General features: G+C 40.4%; 1 protein-coding gene across 4 annotated transcripts in view; it reads left to right on the forward strand.

Annotated features, from left to right (window-relative positions):
* The window catches only part of ASPH (aspartate beta-hydroxylase), a 202,329-nt gene that overhangs the window by 77,590 nt on the left and 105,411 nt on the right, over positions 1-19,328 (forward strand). For all 4 annotated transcript variants that reach the window (XM_057736092.1, XM_057736089.1, XM_057736090.1 and 1 more), the window contains 3 exons: positions 3,950-3,988; positions 4,357-4,392; positions 8,482-8,526. In XM_057736092.1, coding sequence (XP_057592075.1) covers positions 3,950-3,988; positions 4,357-4,392; positions 8,482-8,526 — 120 coding nt within the window. The remainder of the gene's footprint in view (positions 1-3,949; positions 3,989-4,356; positions 4,393-8,481; positions 8,527-19,328) is intronic.

Below are 19,328 nucleotides of genomic sequence, written 5' to 3' on the forward strand. Positions count from 1 at the left end.
CTGGAAGGTTTTAGGGCTTGACATTCAAATATGAATAATATAGAGTCTCTACTTTCAAAAAAATTTGTGATCTCATGTTACCTGGTGAATCTCAAGTAAAGAAAATTAGGAAGGGCTATGTGTAGATCTGATATGTGAATTTATTAAGCATGTGATTTTAAGATTTAAGACCCTACCAAGATCACCATCCACAGTGGCAGTTCCTGGGATATGAAGGATGCCGTTGGAAGAATCCTGGAGTCTTTCTCTAGGGACTAATATTTTTTATGATAAATTAAATAACTTGGCCACTATGATTGCATTTAGATTTTTTTTTTCCAAGTTTGAACCTGAAGGCAAAAGAAAGGAATTTGGAATTTAAAAGTTACATGTAGAGGTGGGATTTGAGATAGTTTTCTAATTTCTGCCAGTTATTATAGTGTTTTTCTAAATATGCTGGAAAGAACATGTTTGGAATGCAAGTTGCAGACTAGATCTAGAGGATTTTAAAATCAGATTTGAAAGAAGTGTAAAATTAGATAAAATGCTAAAAAAGATGTTATGAAAGTAAAGATATTTTTATAGGCAGAATGTCATAGTAAATATAATTTAAAATGTTAATAGAGTAAGAGTATGACCTGAGGGGTCATCGAGATTTGATGAGATACTTTGAATTACCTTGTTATAGAGCATAAACTTTTTCAAATCAAATAGATCTAATAGAATGGAGGATTCTTCATTATGTGCTAAAAAGATACCTTTGTGTAGTTCAGGAACCAAGCTAGGGAAATCAAGTGACTCTCTCTCTATATATATAAAACTGTAAGTAGGGTGAAAACAAAACTGTTTCTCAATGGGAGAACAGAATATATTCTGTATTAAACTTTCCAAATTCTAGGACCTGGAAAACATAAAGCTTATTAAGGCTGTAGAGGGAACCAGCTTTCCACATAAAAAATATCCTGGAAAGCATTAAGCCTACATTGGAAACACCTGGCAAATGACAGTACAGTTTTACCATCTAATTGATTTACTTATTCATACACTACATACACTGCATATATATTATGTAGCCTGTGTCCAAAACATAGGACACTGGAGCCATTCTAGTGAAGAATACACAAACGTGGTTCATATTCTCATGCACCTTGTATGGGGAGGCAGAGGTAGGGCTAGAAATCATGCAAGTCATCTCACTTTAGTATTCAGCTACACTTGTGCTAAGCGCTGGTGAGAATGAATACAGTGTATAACAAGAGTATAAAGAGACCCTACCTAGTTTGTGGACCAGGGGAGGCTGAAGTGTGAGCTGAAGAGTAGAAAAGTTGATGAGGCTGGGAGAAAGGATGCTGGGATGTAGAATGAAGTTGCTGATGGGAAGATGTGTCTGGAATGCTGAGCATAAAAAGAGAGATGTGGGCTGAGATTGTGAGATGGTCTGGGTCCAGAGGTCAAGGGTGTTCATCTTCATCTTAGAACACTATTCTAGGGCAGTGTGTTTCATAAGGATTGATCTATCTAAAGTGTAGCAAATAGACTGTAGAGACAATAGTAGATGTGGGGAGACCAGTTAGGTTACCGCAATTATCCAAACTTGATCTTCCCTGATTCATATCTCTGCCAAATGAGGCATCAAAGGAGACGGGTTTCAAGAAAGGTATATTCAGCCATGTCCCGGGCTGCTGAGGACCCATGTATGGTAAACACTGGAGACTTGCCTTAGGTCTCGTGCTACAGAGGCCTCACCAGTGACCATGGCGAGAGCTGTTTGCAATGGACAAAAGTTGGACAGAAATGATAGTGGTTTCAACCATGGTGGTGGCAGTGAAGGTGAAGGGAAGTGGATGAAGCTGAGAAGTAGGAGATAAAGTTGGCAGGGCTGGATGTGCGGGTGTAGCTGGGGAGAGAGAGCAAGGTGTCAGGAACCACATCCACTGTTGTGCTTATGCACCTTGTGGATGGGATGCTTTTTCCTAAGATGAGTGAGACCGGAAAATGGGCATGGGGCCAGCAGGTCACAAGTGCAGTCTGTACATGCCAGTAGTGCCTGTTGAGCCATACGAGGGGTGATACCAAGTTAGCCGATGGATGGTGTTTGGATCTCAGAAGAGCATTCTATTTGAAGTTGAGTTTGAGAATCATCAGAATATGCATCGTGATTGAAGCCAAAGGCTGAGATCATTTAAGGAGAGAGGAGAAAGCAGGAAGAGAGGAGGCTTTATGGCTGGACTTTGATGAAAGGCAACATTTAATGCCTGGTAAGAAAAAGGTGAAGTGATGAAGACTGAGAAGGAGAAAGGAAAGAATCAAAGGCGAATCTGGTCACATAAGCCCACTGAGTCCAAGGACGAGAGTGTTTGGAAAGGAAGGAGCTGCTAGGAGACCTGGCTCAGTAAAGGCAGGAAATGTCATGGGGTTAAATGAGTGCTCATGGGTGGTCTTAGGGGAACCTTTTTAGGGATGTGGTCAGGGCCGAAAAGTCCGATTGGGGTTGAGGAGAGGAAGTGAAGAGACAGCACATGCAAATGACTCTGAAGAAATTAGATTGTGAGTTGGAGGAGAGAGAAGGCAAGGAGAACCCATAATGGAAAAGAATCTGAAAAATAAATATGTACATAAATATACATACACACACACACATATATGTCTAACTGAATCACTTTGCTATCCACCTGAAACATTGTAAATCAACTATTACTTCAATAAAAAATATACATAATAAATAAATGAATAAGATAAAAATAACAACACCAGCAAAAAGAAAGGGCTTGTTTGTTTTTCAGTTGATAGAGACTTAAGCATATTTAAATGCAGACACAGTTCAGGGAGACAGAGTGAATGAACATTCACTGCTCTTTTGTCTTCCAAATGCCACCAAAAGGATAGAAAACAATGTATTAAAACTGTCCCAATAATGTATATGTGTTGATCCCAGATACTGTGTGTAGAATCGACAGCTGATGGGAACATACTGTACAGCACAGGGAGCTTGACCTAATGCACTGTGGTGACCTAATGGGAGGGAGGTCCGAAAGGGAGGGGATATGTGTATGTGTGTGGCTGATTCATTTGGTTGTGCAGTGGAGGCTCACACAGCATCATTGTAAAGTAACCATACTCCAATAAAAATTAAAAAAAAAATCAAAAACAAAACCAAAAAACTGTCCTTTGTTCTACCCAAGCACTGGGAATAATACCTGCACGATATTAGATGCTCCAAATTTTTCTTTACTAACTGAACAAGGAGAATACATTTTTAACTGTGCTAGGAAAATAACAGTTTGCTTTTAGGGTGCCAGGAAATGTCAGGCATTTTGGAAGAGGGAAAAGCAGGGATCAGGCTGACTAGGAAAGCTCTGAGCCAGCCAGGCAGGAAGGGAGATGGCGGCCAAGACAAGGGCCGCCTTTGCAGTGGAGCAGAGAGAGAGCAGCCTGGGCCATGGTTAAGACAGTGGATTAAGACCTGCCCGCTGAAACCTGATTCTCAGGACTGGACGCAGGGTCGTTTGCCCCCAGTGAAAGATCTGAGCCTTGCTCCCTAAGCAGAGTAGAGAATCTGCCTGGTATTGGGTCCAGAGTGATGAGCAGGTAGAGCCATGGGTAGCTCAGAACCTCCACTACAGTCACAAAGCAAATGAAAAAAAGAAATTCTGCATCAGCCAGGGGTAAACAAATTACTAGATCCTGGTGACAAGTGATTGGGGAGGAACTTTAATTTCCCCCATTTTACAGGAAGGAAGCATATATAATTAATTGTTCTTCTGGCTAAAAGTGGCTGCCCCATAATTTGAATCCAGGCCTGTTTCGCTCCAGACCAAACTCCTCCTCATTCTACTGTGTAACCTGCCATTTCCCAGTGATGAAGACCGAGAGGTTCAAGGATAAACTAGACCTTGAACCACTTAGCCAATGTTGGTTTTGATGGGAGTGATGCAATGCTAAAAGATTATTTTTCCCGTGTATTTTGTAGTGTTCGAGCCATTGGAAAATGAAGGAATAGAGAGTTCAGGTAAGATACTTCTCTAAGCAGTTATTTCCTGCACGTCAGCTCCCCTTGTATTTGTTGAAACGAGTATAGCTTGTGGCACAAAGGTAAATGTAGTCGGAAATACAAGACACTCTCTAGTCACCAAGGAAGTAATTGGATCACGTCGATAAGTTTATTCCCTGTTTATGGTACAGGTTTTGTGTCAGCAGCCTATTGATATATTCTTTGAATATAATTTAGAAATTAAAGTTGATATTCTAGTGAGCCTCTCTATAAGAAACCCCGATCTAAAAAGAGCCAAATTTAGGTCTCTGAGCGGATTTGTTAATTTAAGGACTTAGTGAAGGTGAGTTAATGTAAGATGTGCTTGGTTTTTTTTTGTTTTTTAGATAATGCTGTAGATGATTCAGACACAATTTTAGAAGGTAAGTTAATTGTATAGAAATCATTTTACTTTTTATATTAAAATGATGTTCATTTCTTCGGCAAGTACTTATTGTGCACTTAGTATTTGCTGTCTTTACAGTGCTCAGAGGCTGGGAGGATGAGAGTGAATAGGAGAGTTGGAATTCTGTTTTCACTGCGGCTGGCACTCTAGTGGCCAAAGAGATGATAAAGTAATTAAAGATTATGAGAAGGGCAGTGATGGAGATAAAACCAGGGTCATCTAATGGGAAGTAACTTGTTAGGGTGAGGAGAGCCACCCTAAACAGGAGGAGGTGGTCTTGTGAGAAGGAGTTATCCATGGGCAGAGGTGGACTGAAAGTTGCGTCCTTTACGTTGCTATTAGGCTGCAAAAAATTGTTTTTGAAAATGAAGCGTTTGTTTCAGAAAAATAGAACTTGTTGCATATATTACATAGCGGTGCTTCGACACGACTTAGATTTCTAGAGTTCATAACAGTCTGCAAAGCTCTTTCCCATATACTGTTTCCATTGTTCCTCACCATAGACACTGACTAGGAGGCAGGGCAAATAGCGCTGTACTTACTTTACAAATGAAGGGCTGAACGTGGCGTGAGGTCAGGCTGCTGCCCGGCTTCCCCTCTAGAGTGGCTGAGCTGGTCTTCAGCCCAGCCTGGGGGCCAGCAGTTGACTCTGGGGTCCAGCGTGTGCTCACGAGGACCATGTCACGGGGAATTTGGCTCATAAGGTTACTCTTAGAATTCATTTATGAGCCCCTGATTGTCAGTTTTCAGATTAAATGTTACTGCTTCTGCGTTTGGTTAGACAGAGTCGGTGGTGGTGTAGTCGACTGAATTGGAGAAGGTGGGGAGAGGGGAGGGGAGGGGAGGGGAGGTGGGGGTTGAACTGCCCTCACTGTCCACGTAGCTCCTGGGAGAGACCCCAGCACGGGCGCCGTGTGCCACCCTGTCCAAGCTGATCACCCACGGAGCAGGCTGGCTGGCACTCGGACTTGCTCCCACTTCAGTTCTCTATGGAAAATGTAACCGCGTCTGGTTTTTTTTTTTATTCAGTTAGAATTAGAAAATGGAAACTCAGAATCTCTAGAAAGAACTTCAAGCCACCCCACATATTTTGTTTTATGTAAAAGAACTAACCTCACAATATGCACCTTGGCTTTGCCTTTTTTTGTATTAGAAATACAGTTTCTTCCTAAGACTTTTCAGGCATTTTGATGAGCCAGTAGAGGGCGTAGCAGAGGCTGCAAAGGGGATTCCTTCCAGTGGGCGGCGGGGCTCTGGACCGTGTGCCTCCAGCCCCACCTGCAGTTCCATGTTCCTGCAGCGCTTGAGTGGACAGCAAGAGGGAATTTGTCATGTTCACATGCCCGTTGACCTTCTCTTCCCTTGTCTTCCTTTGTCTTGGCTGGTTGCATCAATATGTACTTTGGCTCCCAAACCAGAAATGTGGGAGACATCTCCTCTCCCCCATCTCTATAGCTAATTTCAAGTCCTATTGAATAGGCTACTTAAACATTTCTCAAATTCATTCTTTCCCTGAAGTTCTAGTAATCTAGTTCAGCCCGTCATCATCTTCCTGGACAGTGGCAGTAGGCGTCTAGCTAGTCTTCCTAACTCCATGCTTGTCCCCTTCAAATCCATCTTTCACAATGTCACTGGGATGATCTCTTCCAAAGTACACATCTGGCTGTGTCAGTCCTGTGCTTAAACCCTTCTGTGTGTCCCATTCTGTGTCAGTAAGGTTATTTGCCGTTGCAGGTAATAGAAAACTGAATCTGAATTGGCTTAAGCAGTAAAGAGACAGGGGACAGATCAGTTGGGGCCTTGGAGGACCTAGTGAGGAATCTGGATTATGTTCTAAGGACAGTGAGAATCTACTTGTGAGATGTGGCATAATCTGATTTGTGTTTTGAAAAATTATTTCCACTCCGAGAGAATGGATTGGATGGCGTGAGAATGGAAGCAGAGACCACCCCGTTAGGCAATTATTGTGTCCTAATCCAGGGAAGGGATCATCCGGGCCTGGAGTAAGGCCATGAAGTGGAAATGAGGGGAATGTTTTAAACTCGAGATATATTTTAGAATTACCATTGATGGAACTTTCTGATGATTGTGAAGCAAAGAGGAATAAAGGGGGCCGAACTTTGGTTTGATTTGAATAACTGTTTGGATAATAGCGCCATTTACTGAGAAGAAAAGTAGAATGGAAAAGAAACTGGCTTAGGGAAGAAAACGAAAGATTCCATGTTAGATATCTTATGTTCGGGACTTAGGTGAGATACACAGGTAGAGGTGTCAAGCAGGCAGTTGGATGTGCCAATCTGAGCTAGATGGGCGAGATCTGAGATGGACATAAGTTCTCAGGAGCCATCATCGTGGAGATGGTATCAACCCCTTGGAAGTGGATAAGATCATTTTGGAGGTGAGTGCAGAGAGAGTACACCAGCAGCCCCAGGACTGAGCTCTGAGGAATTGCAACATTGTGAGGTTTGGGGGATCACGCACAAGCAGCAAGGCGGGAGGAAAACCAGTAGGGAAGGATGGGAAAGAGCAGAAGGAAGGAAGGAATGTGTTCCATGCTGCTGCCATTGGAATTTCAGGACTTACGAAGCATCGATTGCGTTTGGCAATGTGGGAAGTGTTGGTGATCATCGCTAAGCTGTTAGAGTAAATTGATGGGAGTCAAAGCCATGCTGAAGTGGGTTTAGAAAGTCCTGGAGTAAGAAACAGTAGGCTATAGCAGCTAGGCAAACCTTTAAGGTTGTGCTGATGTAATTAATCATTTCTTTAAAAATAATCCTCGTCTTATATCATTACCAGTATACATTCAGATAAGGTTGTTAAATGAACTATTTTTTTTCAGGATAAATGTGGATAAAAATACATCTTGCAGTAGTAATAAGCCTCTCAGTATAACATCAGGGATGAAAATAACAACGGATGTGATTAATACTTTATGATGCACACAGTTTTTTCAAATGCCCCTAAAATGACAAAAGTAAAAAAAATTCTGAGAAAAATATTGGTCAAGTTGGTAAACTAATGTGTCCCTAGATTATTAAGAACCAAATAAATAGACAAGCCAGTTACAGCACAGAAAGTTAGTAAACATGCACGGTACTGCTACTAGGAGAAGGAACTCTTCTGGAATCTTAACAGGGATCAGGGCGAAATATGTGTGGTACTTTTCTGTTTCCTTTTTACTTTTATCTGAAATATTTCTAACTGTTTTGGACATGTATCATTCTTGCAATTAGAAGCAAATTAATGCAAGAAGAAAGATGATTAAAATAGCTGCATAAATATTTGAGTTTTAGAAAATGCTATTAAAAATTCCTCCTTTTGACCAAAGCCTGTTGCAAATCTTGTGCAAAAGGAAAGCAGATACAATCTTCTCTCTCTATTAAGGTACTGTTACATCGGTTGTTAGGGATAAAGATATTAGTTTGTGATATAATTTTATAGAGCGAATTAGATCAATATATCATTATACCATAGGGTGGCAAGGCTTACAGTTTCTTTAGTTATAAGTGGGTTGAAGTAACCAAGGAAAAAACTGGATGTTAAAATTCATATCCATATTTTTGGCTAGTTTTAGAATATATTATCTTGAGTATTATTTTTCAAAAACAAGTTTATTAAGGATAGTGATACATTTTTAAGATTCTATTTGAATTTAATTTTTTGTGTTGTTAAAAAGAAACAAGATATTTTCAACATCTTTCCTCAGCTTTCTCATCAAGTCTGATGCAAAATTGTGGTGAAAATTTAGGTTTTAGTTGATATCTCCTTTGCCAGACAGTGAGTTTTGAGGTTAGTCAGTTAGGAAGATAATGTTTTGAAGCCTGTAGTTCAGGACAATTGAGAAATATACAACATTTTATGAGGTTGTAGCTAATTTTTCTTTGTTGTGGTGGTGTAAAAACCTAATGTTTTGTGATAATTGCAATCGGACCCCCAAAAAGCCTGTAAAAATTACCACCGTAACTTAAAGATCAGCGGTCTGTATTTTAAACACTAGTCAGCAATCTGTAGTGGAGTGTTTTATGATTTATTTTATTATTTATTATTTATGTATTATTTATTTTAGAAGCGCATGTGCCCCCTGCAGAGGAACAACTAGAAGTACCACCAGGTATGGCATTTTGTTAGATGTATTGCTTTTTCCTTTTTTGTTTAAGTTAAAAGATACTGCTGATACTCACACGAGCCGTATGAAATAATTCTACAAAGAGTAGCATTCCCGAGAGAGGAGGATTAATTATACCTAAATTTAAAAAGAAAATTTTATGTGTTTTGGTCAGTTGAGCCAAAGTAATGGGAAGTAGACTTCAGACTGAGTCTAGTATCTATTTGTTGAGCTAGAATTTGAGGAGTATGTACGTTCAAAGTACTGTATGATTTTTGCCATTGTAGGTGGTGATAGTAATAGACGTTAGGTAGGTTTTTCTTTTCCCCCCTGTTTTTGATTGGCAGGTTATTTGATGGAGGATGTGGAATCAGACTTGCCTTCAGATGAAAGCTGAATAGTGCATAAATAAGTGACATGGGTCCTCCTCCTCCCCCTGCCCCGTCTTCCCTGAGAGCATCCTTAGTGCCCCGCGTGATCCAGGCAGTCCTTTCTGCCAGCCCGCTGTGCTACACCCATCACTCTGCTTTTTCCTCCCTTCCCCGACACGTCCCTCTCATCATCAGCGAGTTTAAAGGATGCGGACAGCATTTCAACCAAGGCCTGTGCTTTCAAATGCAGTTTAGAGATGACATAACTATACCCACGATCGAAAATGCACATATAAAACTTTCTCAAAATGGGAAAAAAAATGTTTCATGAAGAGAGGATTTTCCAACATCTTTTTCCCAAATGTATTGATATTTCTTCTCGTTTCTGTGCTTTCTTTTCATTTTTCCTTTCTGTGTCATTTATTGGTTCAATTTTTGCTTATATTTTTCACATTATGCTTAATGTGAATTTTGGCAGAAATAATTGTGCCTGACAAAATTTATTGAAATACTAAATTTCAGGGGGAAAGAACCTTTTATAATCAAAGAGTATTTTTAGTTATACCACAGCTCATATTTGCTTATTTAACAGTTGGGATGTTTTAGATTTTGATAGTTGTTGTACATTGTACATGTAGAATATATATGAATACTGGAGGGAACTGTGTGGTCGGTATTGTGATATGAATAAGAAAAGAAATCCATGAAGAAATTGATCTTTTACATGATGACTACTGGGCATATGTGTGTATTTGTGTTTGGAAAAGATGCACAGAGCAGGGAGGTTGATGTTTCTGCTCTATCTTTATTGTGGAGCGATGCTTCACAGAGTGCCTTATTTCCAACCTGAGGGTGCAGGGCAGGTTACTGAATTTGCATTTTTCTTATTATCCATTCCTTTAAAGAAAATTGTTTTGAAAGTATTCCTAAAAATAACAAGTGTCTACAGCACTGACTTTTTTTCTAGTTATAGTGGTTATTTTTTATTATTTACCTGACTTGAATGAAGGTATGAAACGTCATATTATTTTCTGACTGAAACGTTCTGTGCTTCTACTGTGGTGTTTCATAAATGAAGCCCAAGAATTTCCTTGGAACAGAAATACAAAATACTAAGTGGTTGGGGGGCTGGAATAAGGTGCTTTTTTTGATGAGATGTTTAACAGCTGAAACAAATAAAAATGAAGGTTTGATTCACATGCCTGCTTCCTGACACATAATGAGCTCCCAGTAAATGGTGGCTGTGGCTGTTATTGTTCAGTAATTAATTAGCCTGATCTTCGAGGTGGATCAAGAGAAGCTAAATTCTGAAAGACCTGCTCCAGGAGTTGTAACCTGTCAGTTGTAATGCATTTGTCTTGCATTCTGGTGTCATAAAAATTTGAGTGATGCACTGCGTGGCTGCAGTGTGACTTTTACCAAAGAGAGTTACCAATAGTTATTTGTAATGACCGCGCTGGGATTGCTTACTTCCTATTGTCTTCTTAGCCTAACTTTATGTTTTTTAATTATTCAGTCTTACAAAAGAGTAATAGTTATAAATCAGTCTCTTTTTTGTACAGTAAGGTGACAGTTTTTGCAACAGTGCTGAATTATGTATGTGATACAGAAACTGCGGAAACACTCATTGTGGAGCCCTGTTTCCTTCCTACCTTTCAATCTTTAAAATTCTTTCTTCAGTGGAAAACTCAAATTGAGGCCCTCTGCAAAATGCTGGATATCGGTTCACTTTGTCCAGGCCCTCAGAATCTAATTGATTACTTTGCCTTCCCTGATCTTTCTGAGACTAGGTTATGCAGTCTTAACACTGTGTATTAAAGTTCATAATAATATACTTATTGTTGTGATAATCCCACGGGATGGGAACTGTCTTAATTTACCATTGTACCAGTTCACCCACAGGAGATGGGAAGGGCTAACTTTTTTTAAGCATTATGTGTGTCGTGCTCTTCTAGACACACACATGAATTAACTCAGTACTTCCAGCAGCCCAAGAGGTAGACATGCTGTTATCTCCATTTTACAGATGAGAAAACTGAGGCACAGCAAAGCAAAGGAACCTGCCCTGGGTCACAGAGCTGACAAGTGGTAGAGCTGAGTTTGATTCTTGCATTCTAACTCCAGAGGTCACACTCTCAGCTGCTGTGCCCTAGAGGGTTTTACACAAACGAAGGCCTAAGAGCTGATGAGTTTTGAGAGCCGTTTAGATGTGATGAAAGTAGAGATATTGTATTCTTTGGTATCTTTTTCTTAATATGCATTAGCACTTCATTTAAGACTCAGAAGTGTGGAAGATTAATTATGATTCATTGTGGAGAAGTAAGCTGTCCGGTAGTTTCAATTTTGCCATCTTTTGTTTATATTTATAAGTTTATAAGTGATTTACTGGCATACTTTTGGCAAGGATGTAAAAAGTCAATCCTAAGACTTGATCATTCTGATATTAGAAGTCAATCATTTTGAATATTATGTTTTTTTTTAAAAAATTGATTTTAAAAACTCTGCTCCTTTAGTGGGTTTTCACCTTTGTCCTCAAAGTCATATTTTTACTTGAAATCCTACAGTATATTTCTAGCAATATGTCAGCATAAATATACGTAGCACAAATTGAATGGCTTATGAAGGAATCGCTTAGGAAATTAAATTTCCTGCCAAACAGAACTTTAAGGCCGTTTGACTAAGTGGTTCCTTTAACAATTTTTCTGTCATGCCAGAAAAAAAAGTTACTGTTTTGTGATGATAATCAGGCTATTTGAAATGAAGATATGTGAGCATCTGTGTTTCTGGGTGAGTCTTCTTGCTCTTGTCTCTCTGAAAATGGAGATAACGTTTGTAACGCATCCCACATTTGAATATTCCTGCAGGGGTGATGGTTTCACTCTGTTGCATCTGTCCAGAGCTGTCATTCATGGCTCCCCTGCCACCCAGCATTTTCTAACACTGCCCAGTAAGACCCACAACCCGCTTTAGGCTGGCAGCGCTAGAGGTCTTAGTCTGTGGTAATAAGTGCCTCATATGCATATCCTTGTTATTGATTTGATCATTCATTTATTCAAGAAATACATATTAAGCAACTCCCTTGGTACAGGCTCTACCCTGGACTGTGAATGTAGGCAGTGGACAGTACAGTCCCTGTCTTGTAGCGGTTCACAGACCTGTGGGTGTACAGCTGAGGACAGCAATCAATACAGCATCATCAACTTCTCAGAGTGGTACACAGGGCAGCACCCAGAGGAGGGGGACCTTACCCAATTCTGGGGGTGCAGAGCGTGAGGTGAGGCCACCCCTGTATGGTTCTGCTGGAGCTGAGCCTTGAGGAGCTGCTGGAAGTGAGGATGCTGGCATGTGCAGGTGGTGGCAGCAAATGCTTGCAGCACAAAGACCAAGGCAGTGGGCCTGGTACAGGCGTAAGAAGACAGGGTGGTGGGCAGGTGGCATGTTTCAGACTTTCCCATAAGCGATGTTTGAGAATTTGAATGTGGGCCTGAGAATGCGAGGAAGCAGCAGAAAAATTCCAAGCCGAGGAGTCTCATGAGCAGATCCAGATTTGAACAGAGGAGTCCTGTGAGGAGGTGGAGACCAGGCAGGGGGCAGGGATGTCCATCTAAGCAGAGGTGGTGGGAGCCAGAATTGGTGGCAGCGATGCAGAGCAGGGATGCAGAGCAGGAATGGATTTCATGGACCTTGGAGGTGGAGGTAATTTAGTGGGAGAGGGGCTGCTTGAGGGGGAAGAGTGGAGTTTGATTCCTGTGTGAGTGGGTGAACGATGGAAGCTTAATGGAGATACAGTAGGCGGGAGGAGCTGAGGGTGGCAGAGACGACTGGCCTGAATTTGGAGATATTGGGTTTGCAACTTGGTGAACTACTTCTGAGTGGAGACTTCTTCAAATATTTAAGGACGTAATTTGAGTCATTCAAAATTGTAACTGAGCTTTTAGGTTATTTGCCTTGTTATCAGTACTCATACTTTGAACAAGTTCCCATAGTCTCGAGGATTTTGGGTTGCACAGATTACAGAAATGCTTATTCCTCACAGTCCAGCTAATGGTTAAATTCTAAGAGAACCTAAAGTCAAACCCATTTTTTAAAACTCTTTCTGTTAAGGTGTAATTTGCACATAGGGAGGTGCTCATGTGTTGAGGGTACAGTTTGATGAACTTCTACATGTGATGCATTCTTGTACCCATAACACAGAGTTCTTCCAGCCCCTGGAAATTGCTCCCTCTCTGCCCCTCCCCCCCCAGTACTACGCCCACCAAAGATAACTACTATTCTGACCTGTGTCGTCATAGATTGATTTGCCTGCCTTTGAATTTGACTAAATAGAATGACAAGTACACACATACAAATATATGAGAGTGAGTCAAAAATTATCCACACTCTGGCTGCAGAATTTATTTTAATTAACTTTTAGAAAAGAAAAATACATCATTTTTTGACATACTCTCCTTGCTTTTCAATACACTTTGTCCACCTGTCAACAAGCTTTCATATTCCCTCACTGAGGAATGTCTTAGGCTGAGCTTTGAGCCACGAATGTACCACTGTCTTCACTTCTTCATCAGAAGTGAATCTTCATCCTTGTAGGGCTGCTTTCAGGGGACCAAACAGGTGAAAGTCCTTTGGAGCAAGATCAGGACTATAGGGAAGATGCTTTAACACCTCAAAAGGAAGTTTTTACAGAGAGTCGACAGTGTGGGCAGAAGTGTACGGACGTGCACACCCTCAGACCACAAAAAATGAATCACTGCACGCTACTCCTCTTTCGTGCAGATCACAAGTGGGGCATCCATTTTTGCTCACACTGCAGTTGCAAATGAACTGATGTAACACGTTTGCACCTGCGCAGCAGTGACTGGGGAGACTGTAGCCTTGAACGGAAAGTTGTGATAAGATAGTGCGGCCAATGGAAGTTGTAACATAACTGGAGTACGGATAATTTTTGACTCACTCTCGTATATACAGTTTTTTTTGTGACTGGTTTCTGTTGCTCACCATCATGACTGAGCTTCATGCACTTTGATTTGTATAGCCACTGGTCTTATCATTGCTATTTACTGTGAATATATTCCATTTAAAAATTTCATTCTATGTTTATGGCTGCAGTGACTTTTTTTAGTTTGGGTCTATTATGAAGAAAGTGGCTATGAATATTCCTATACATGTCTTTTGGTGGACATAAATGCTCATTTCTGTTGGATGTACAAAAGTATACATATAATTTCCAGTTACTTCTCATTAGCACCAAATAATTCTGCTTATATAAAAATTTCTGGTTACACACACACACACGAATACAAACATATGTAGATAGATACATAAGGAAGGAAAGAAGAATCACAATCTCGCTTTAGAAATTATATCAGAATTTGGCTGGGCCTTTATGTGCACAAGCTCCTTTTTTACTCCCATTGTAACCCAGATCCGGTGCTGCAACAGTAAAATGAATCAGATACTAAAGTTTGGAATAAGAAGATACTTGTTGAAAGGAATTTTACTTCTTTTAAAATAGTGTACACTTTTTTTTTTACGAACCACTTACATTTTCAGTATCATTAAACATTGATATAAGATTATTGAAGTAGCATATTTTAACTGCAACTTGCGGTATCCTGCTGCTCCTTGAAAATCCTTACTGTATTTTCGTTTCAAATACCATACTCGATTTTTTTTCCCTCTCTTGCATTTCTTTTTAATACAGTGAAAACATTGATGGGAGAAAGAAATTTAATGCTTGTATTTCTCAAAAGACTGACATTCTTAAATTCAGTTGTAATTCTCAGATGCTCTAGAGAACCTCAAATTTTCATCAGCTTTGCAAGTAACCCCCCCAGGAACTACTCTAGGTAGTGAGTGATTCAGTTACCCAGTTGCCATTAAAAACAACAACAATACAAAAAAAAAAAAAAGCATTTACTTCTATTGGTGGGTTTTTTACAAGTAGAGTAAAAATGAAGCATTTTCACAGTCTGTATCTAGTTGGTCCTTTAATTTAGATTTCCCCTTATTTTTGCAGATACTTAAAGCTTCAGAAAGACAGCCCCTACTACCACAGGAGGACCAGCTTAACCATACGCTCCAAAAGATGGCTGGGATAGATCTTGTGAAGTAATTTCTGAGCAGACCAAGATCTTTGGGAATGAACACTAAAGATGTTTTGAATGAACCGTAGTCCACTGGCGTTTTAGTTTATTTTTTTTTAGAAACAAAAATCACACGTGATGTTATTACATTCCTGCACGTCCTTTTCTGATAGCATTTGTGGGTCCATTGGATTTCTTTTCTTTTTCCTTTTGTGACACAGCTTTCAGTCTTACCTGCATTCATGTGTTTTTCAGACAACAGTTAATAAGCATATTGATGATGTAGCAGCAATTGTCATGGCAGGGTTTTAATATCTCTTATCAGTAATTAACACTAATTATGTTAGGCTGAGTTGTATACACTGCGTGAAACATGATTTAAAACCACTAAGAGTGCCTTGTCTTAGGGCTCTTAAAAACACTGATGGGGTCATCATTAGCTGTGAAGATTTGAGTAGTATATAATTGCACTGATACCTTTATTAAAAAATTTGCTACGTTAGCTTCGAGTATCAGGGTAAAACTCAACATTTGAGATTCCTGTAGCTTTTAGCTTGTTAATTAGAAAAATTAATATTTCAATAAAAGCTTAAATTATTATGGTTAACTTATTTTTCAAAATAAGGGGGGAAAATTATTGTTAGGACTCAGGAGAAAGGAATGGCCTGTTATATCATGCAAAAATGCTTTTTCACACCTCGGATTGATCGTAAAATAGCTGTAGTTCTGGGAGTATTTGTTTAAATTTTAGAAAATCTCTGTCAGTTACTGGTGCATAACGTAAAGGTTGTTCTGCCTTTGGCTGGTTAAGTAATGCCCACACAACACTGAAGCCTGCTCTGGGTACAGAGTCCACATGGCCCTTGGCTGGGTGACGCGGGGTGTGTGAAAAGTACTCACAAGCCAGAGGCCCGCTGCTGTTTCACAATATTTGAGCCTTTTCCTTTCCACACTGAAGCATTTCTTCTATTTTTAGTGTGGCTAATTTGTGGCTCAGAAATAGTTGCTGTGATGAAAATACTCATTTGTTAGGAAAAAAAGGTAGCTACACCCTCATTTTGAAAGGACCACGAGCTATAAAAAAAACCCCTAAGAAGTGGTTTCGTTTGTGTGTCGGCAGAGCTCTTGATCATGTTCACATTGTTTTAAGATAAAGTGACGTTTTTCCTGCTTTTAGGGTTAAAAGCAAAGAGATTTTATATGTTTATCATTAGAGATCATCGTCACAACATAGTAAGTCATGCTGAACCGTAGTGTAGTGAAACCCACAGTAATATGGTAGTAAAAAAGCAATAATTTTCTAAAGCTGTGATCTGGGTAATACAGAGTTGCTACTCAAAATCTAGTCAAGCTCTTACTTCGTATTGTGAATAATAGAACACTACTTTTTATAAAGCCATATTTTTTTAGGGAAACTTAAGAGTGACATAGAACTGATAAATGCATAAAATAAATTTTGCTGGGTTTTTGTGTGTAATCATCTCTAGAACTCTGGAGATTGAGGATTCATTATGCTGTGGTCAACTTCAAATACTTTCTAATTCTAAATATCTCAGTGAATGAGCCTTGTCTTTACAAATATATGCCAAGCTGGGCAACATCAATGGATTTTCTAAAAATAATGTAAACGTCTTCTGTTAATGTTATTTGAGTGCAATAAAATTCGGAAGCATTCTTCTCTACATTGTCATTATTTTCTGTTTTGTTCTCTCTGGGTCAGGGAGAAGCAGAGCCACGGGGTCTGGGTCTTGGGGCGGGGAGCAGATGCCGGTGTGGTGAGGAACTCGGGAGGACACACAGGCCTGGATGAAGATTAGCTTTGACAACAAGTACTCTAGTTCAGAATAATTGAATATACAAAAGTGATTTTTTTAATGGTTGTATGACAGTTTTTAAAAGATTAAGATCCTGTTCTTTTAGTAAGGTTTTCCTTATTTGATAAAATAGTGTTGAAAAAGAAAAAGTAATGTTAGTACAGTTAGAGAACACGTAACATCTTTTTCTTTTCGTGTATGTGTTTAAACGCTAAATTCTAGTCACCAGTGAGCTTGTACTTTGTAATTTCCTGGGTTGGACTTAGTGTATAGTTTGCTTTAATGTGGGGACTACCTGCTATTGGAATATACGGATTGTGACTAACATGTAGAATTGTGGTAGAGGGTGGCCTTCTGAATTGGACTTAATTGTGCTGCCACCCTTGGCAAGATTCCTTAGCCTGTCTAAGCCAGTTTCCTGATCTACAGAATTAAAACTACCTTTCAGAGTTGTTCAAATGGGATAATCTGCATTAAGTGTTTAGAACAATGCTGGGGGACACAAGTGTTAATAAGTCATTTTCCTTTCTGGCACATCGAGGGCCACATGAGGTCTGCCGGGGAAGCCTATGTACAAAGAGTAAAGTAAAGCAAAGTCATGCTTTATTATACTGTGTGGAATGCTGGTGAGGTAAGCTGGATCTCTTATTAGAAAATTTTACCTAAGCTAAATTTAAGCACTGAAAACCCCAGAGGCTAAAATTCCTTGCTCTGTGTACTTTCCACACCCAAACAAGAGTCTCAGATCTCTGCATGCTGATGTAAGGTGGGGGCAGAAAGGAACACAACCCAGAGCTTTCGCCCTGGGGCTGGAGCACTTGGGCTGGGCCTCCTTAGGGTAGCCTCTTGTCCCTCCTAGATACTGCACTGCAGGAGGGAAAAAGACAGCAGCCCTGGTTCCTGGGAGCGCACCTGCCTGGGGCCCTCCCACACCTATCTAAAAGGTGACCAGCTCACTCCACTGCTCCTTCCTTGGTTTCCCCCCAGGGGCAGGAAGATTTGTGGAGCGCCCCAAACTCTTCTTCTTAACCAGCACCCACCTGTTTCCTCCAGTCAGCTTAGAAACTTGCGTTTTATTGTATTTTTTTAAAAAAATTTCAATTTTATTTTGTTATTTTATTGGAGTATAGTTGCTTTACACTGCTGTATCAGTTTCTGCTGTACAGCAATGCAAATCAGCCATATGTATACATGTATCCCCTCTTTTTTGGATTTCTTACCCATTTAGGTCACCATGGAGCACCAAGTAGAGCTCCCCGTGCTATACAGTAGATTCTCATTAGTTACCAGTTTTATACGTAGTAGGGTATATATGTCAATCCCAGTCTTCCAGTTCCTCCCAACCTCCCTGTGAAACTTGCATTTTATGCTTGATTTTTTAAACTACCCTAGCCATGTGCCAGGATTAATGGATTACCAGGAGGTGTGGAGACTCCCAACCCTTCTGCAGGCATTGCTGGTCCTGTGGGAAGAGAGCTCCTTGGAGACTGATCTTTTTGTTGCTTTTCTTCTATCCTGTATCCCTGATGCCTACAAGAGTACAGCCTACTAACTGATGCACTGCTTAGCTTTATGATAAGCAGGGTCTATCGTTAATAAGATCAGAAATTCTAGAAAGTTCAACAGAGATCTAAAAGTGTTTTTATTTTATATCCTCATGCCTCCTGCAGCACTGGCTAGTGTGTGTACAGCCAACTTTATAAAAACCCACTCTTCCCAAAAGTCAAGACCTGCACCTCTCTTTCCCTTCTTTTTCCTTGCAACAACAGTGGAGGCTGGCACAGGGGAAAGAACATTTTGAATTGCATGCACCGCTGACCTTGATGACTTGGACTCTGCTTTCTGAGCCTCAGCCTCCTCCTCTGCACAAAGAAGGAGCTGAGACCTTCTGCAGAGGGTGTCGGGAGATGAGACGTGCCTTGTGCTGGGACCAAGCCTGGCATCTTTCAGTTGGTTTGCTTCCTGTCCCCTGGGCCCTCAAAGGGGAAGAACACTTGACCGATAAAAATCCCCTCCCTGCGTCAGAAGCCTGCCTCAGATTTACTTCTCACCTCCAAAAAATAAGATGTTTTATATGAATGAATGTGGGAAACCAGGGATCAAAAAATCAAATGATCATGCCTGTGCCCCTGAACCCACCCTGCGTGGCACCCACACCCTCTCACGTCTACTCTGGGAAAGGATGGAATCTGATTCTTCTAATCAATCTCCCAAACTCTGCCCCAGCCCTACTGCAACTCATGCCTACACATGCATTCCTAGAAGTTCTCAGAGACTAGATAAGTACCTACTGGGACTGAAATTAACTGATCTACCCTGAAAATTAACTAGATCATAATCTATACTAAACAAAAGGCCCGCTAAGAGGCTATAAATGCAGAAATGAGCTTGTTTACACACAGTCAGTCAGGTCACGTGCTGTCGTTCCCTGTGTGTGGTGGATGTTCTTTGGCCGGTCCAGGTTCTTGGTGGGTTTCACTGTGCTCGGCAGCCCATGCGGTGGAGAGACTCTAACTGTGATTAACTTAGTGTGGTGTGGG

This window comes from Hippopotamus amphibius, chromosome 5 (genome assembly GCF_030028045.1).
Source record: "Hippopotamus amphibius kiboko isolate mHipAmp2 chromosome 5, mHipAmp2.hap2, whole genome shotgun sequence".
Lineage (NCBI taxonomy): Eukaryota > Metazoa > Chordata > Mammalia > Artiodactyla > Hippopotamidae > Hippopotamus > Hippopotamus amphibius.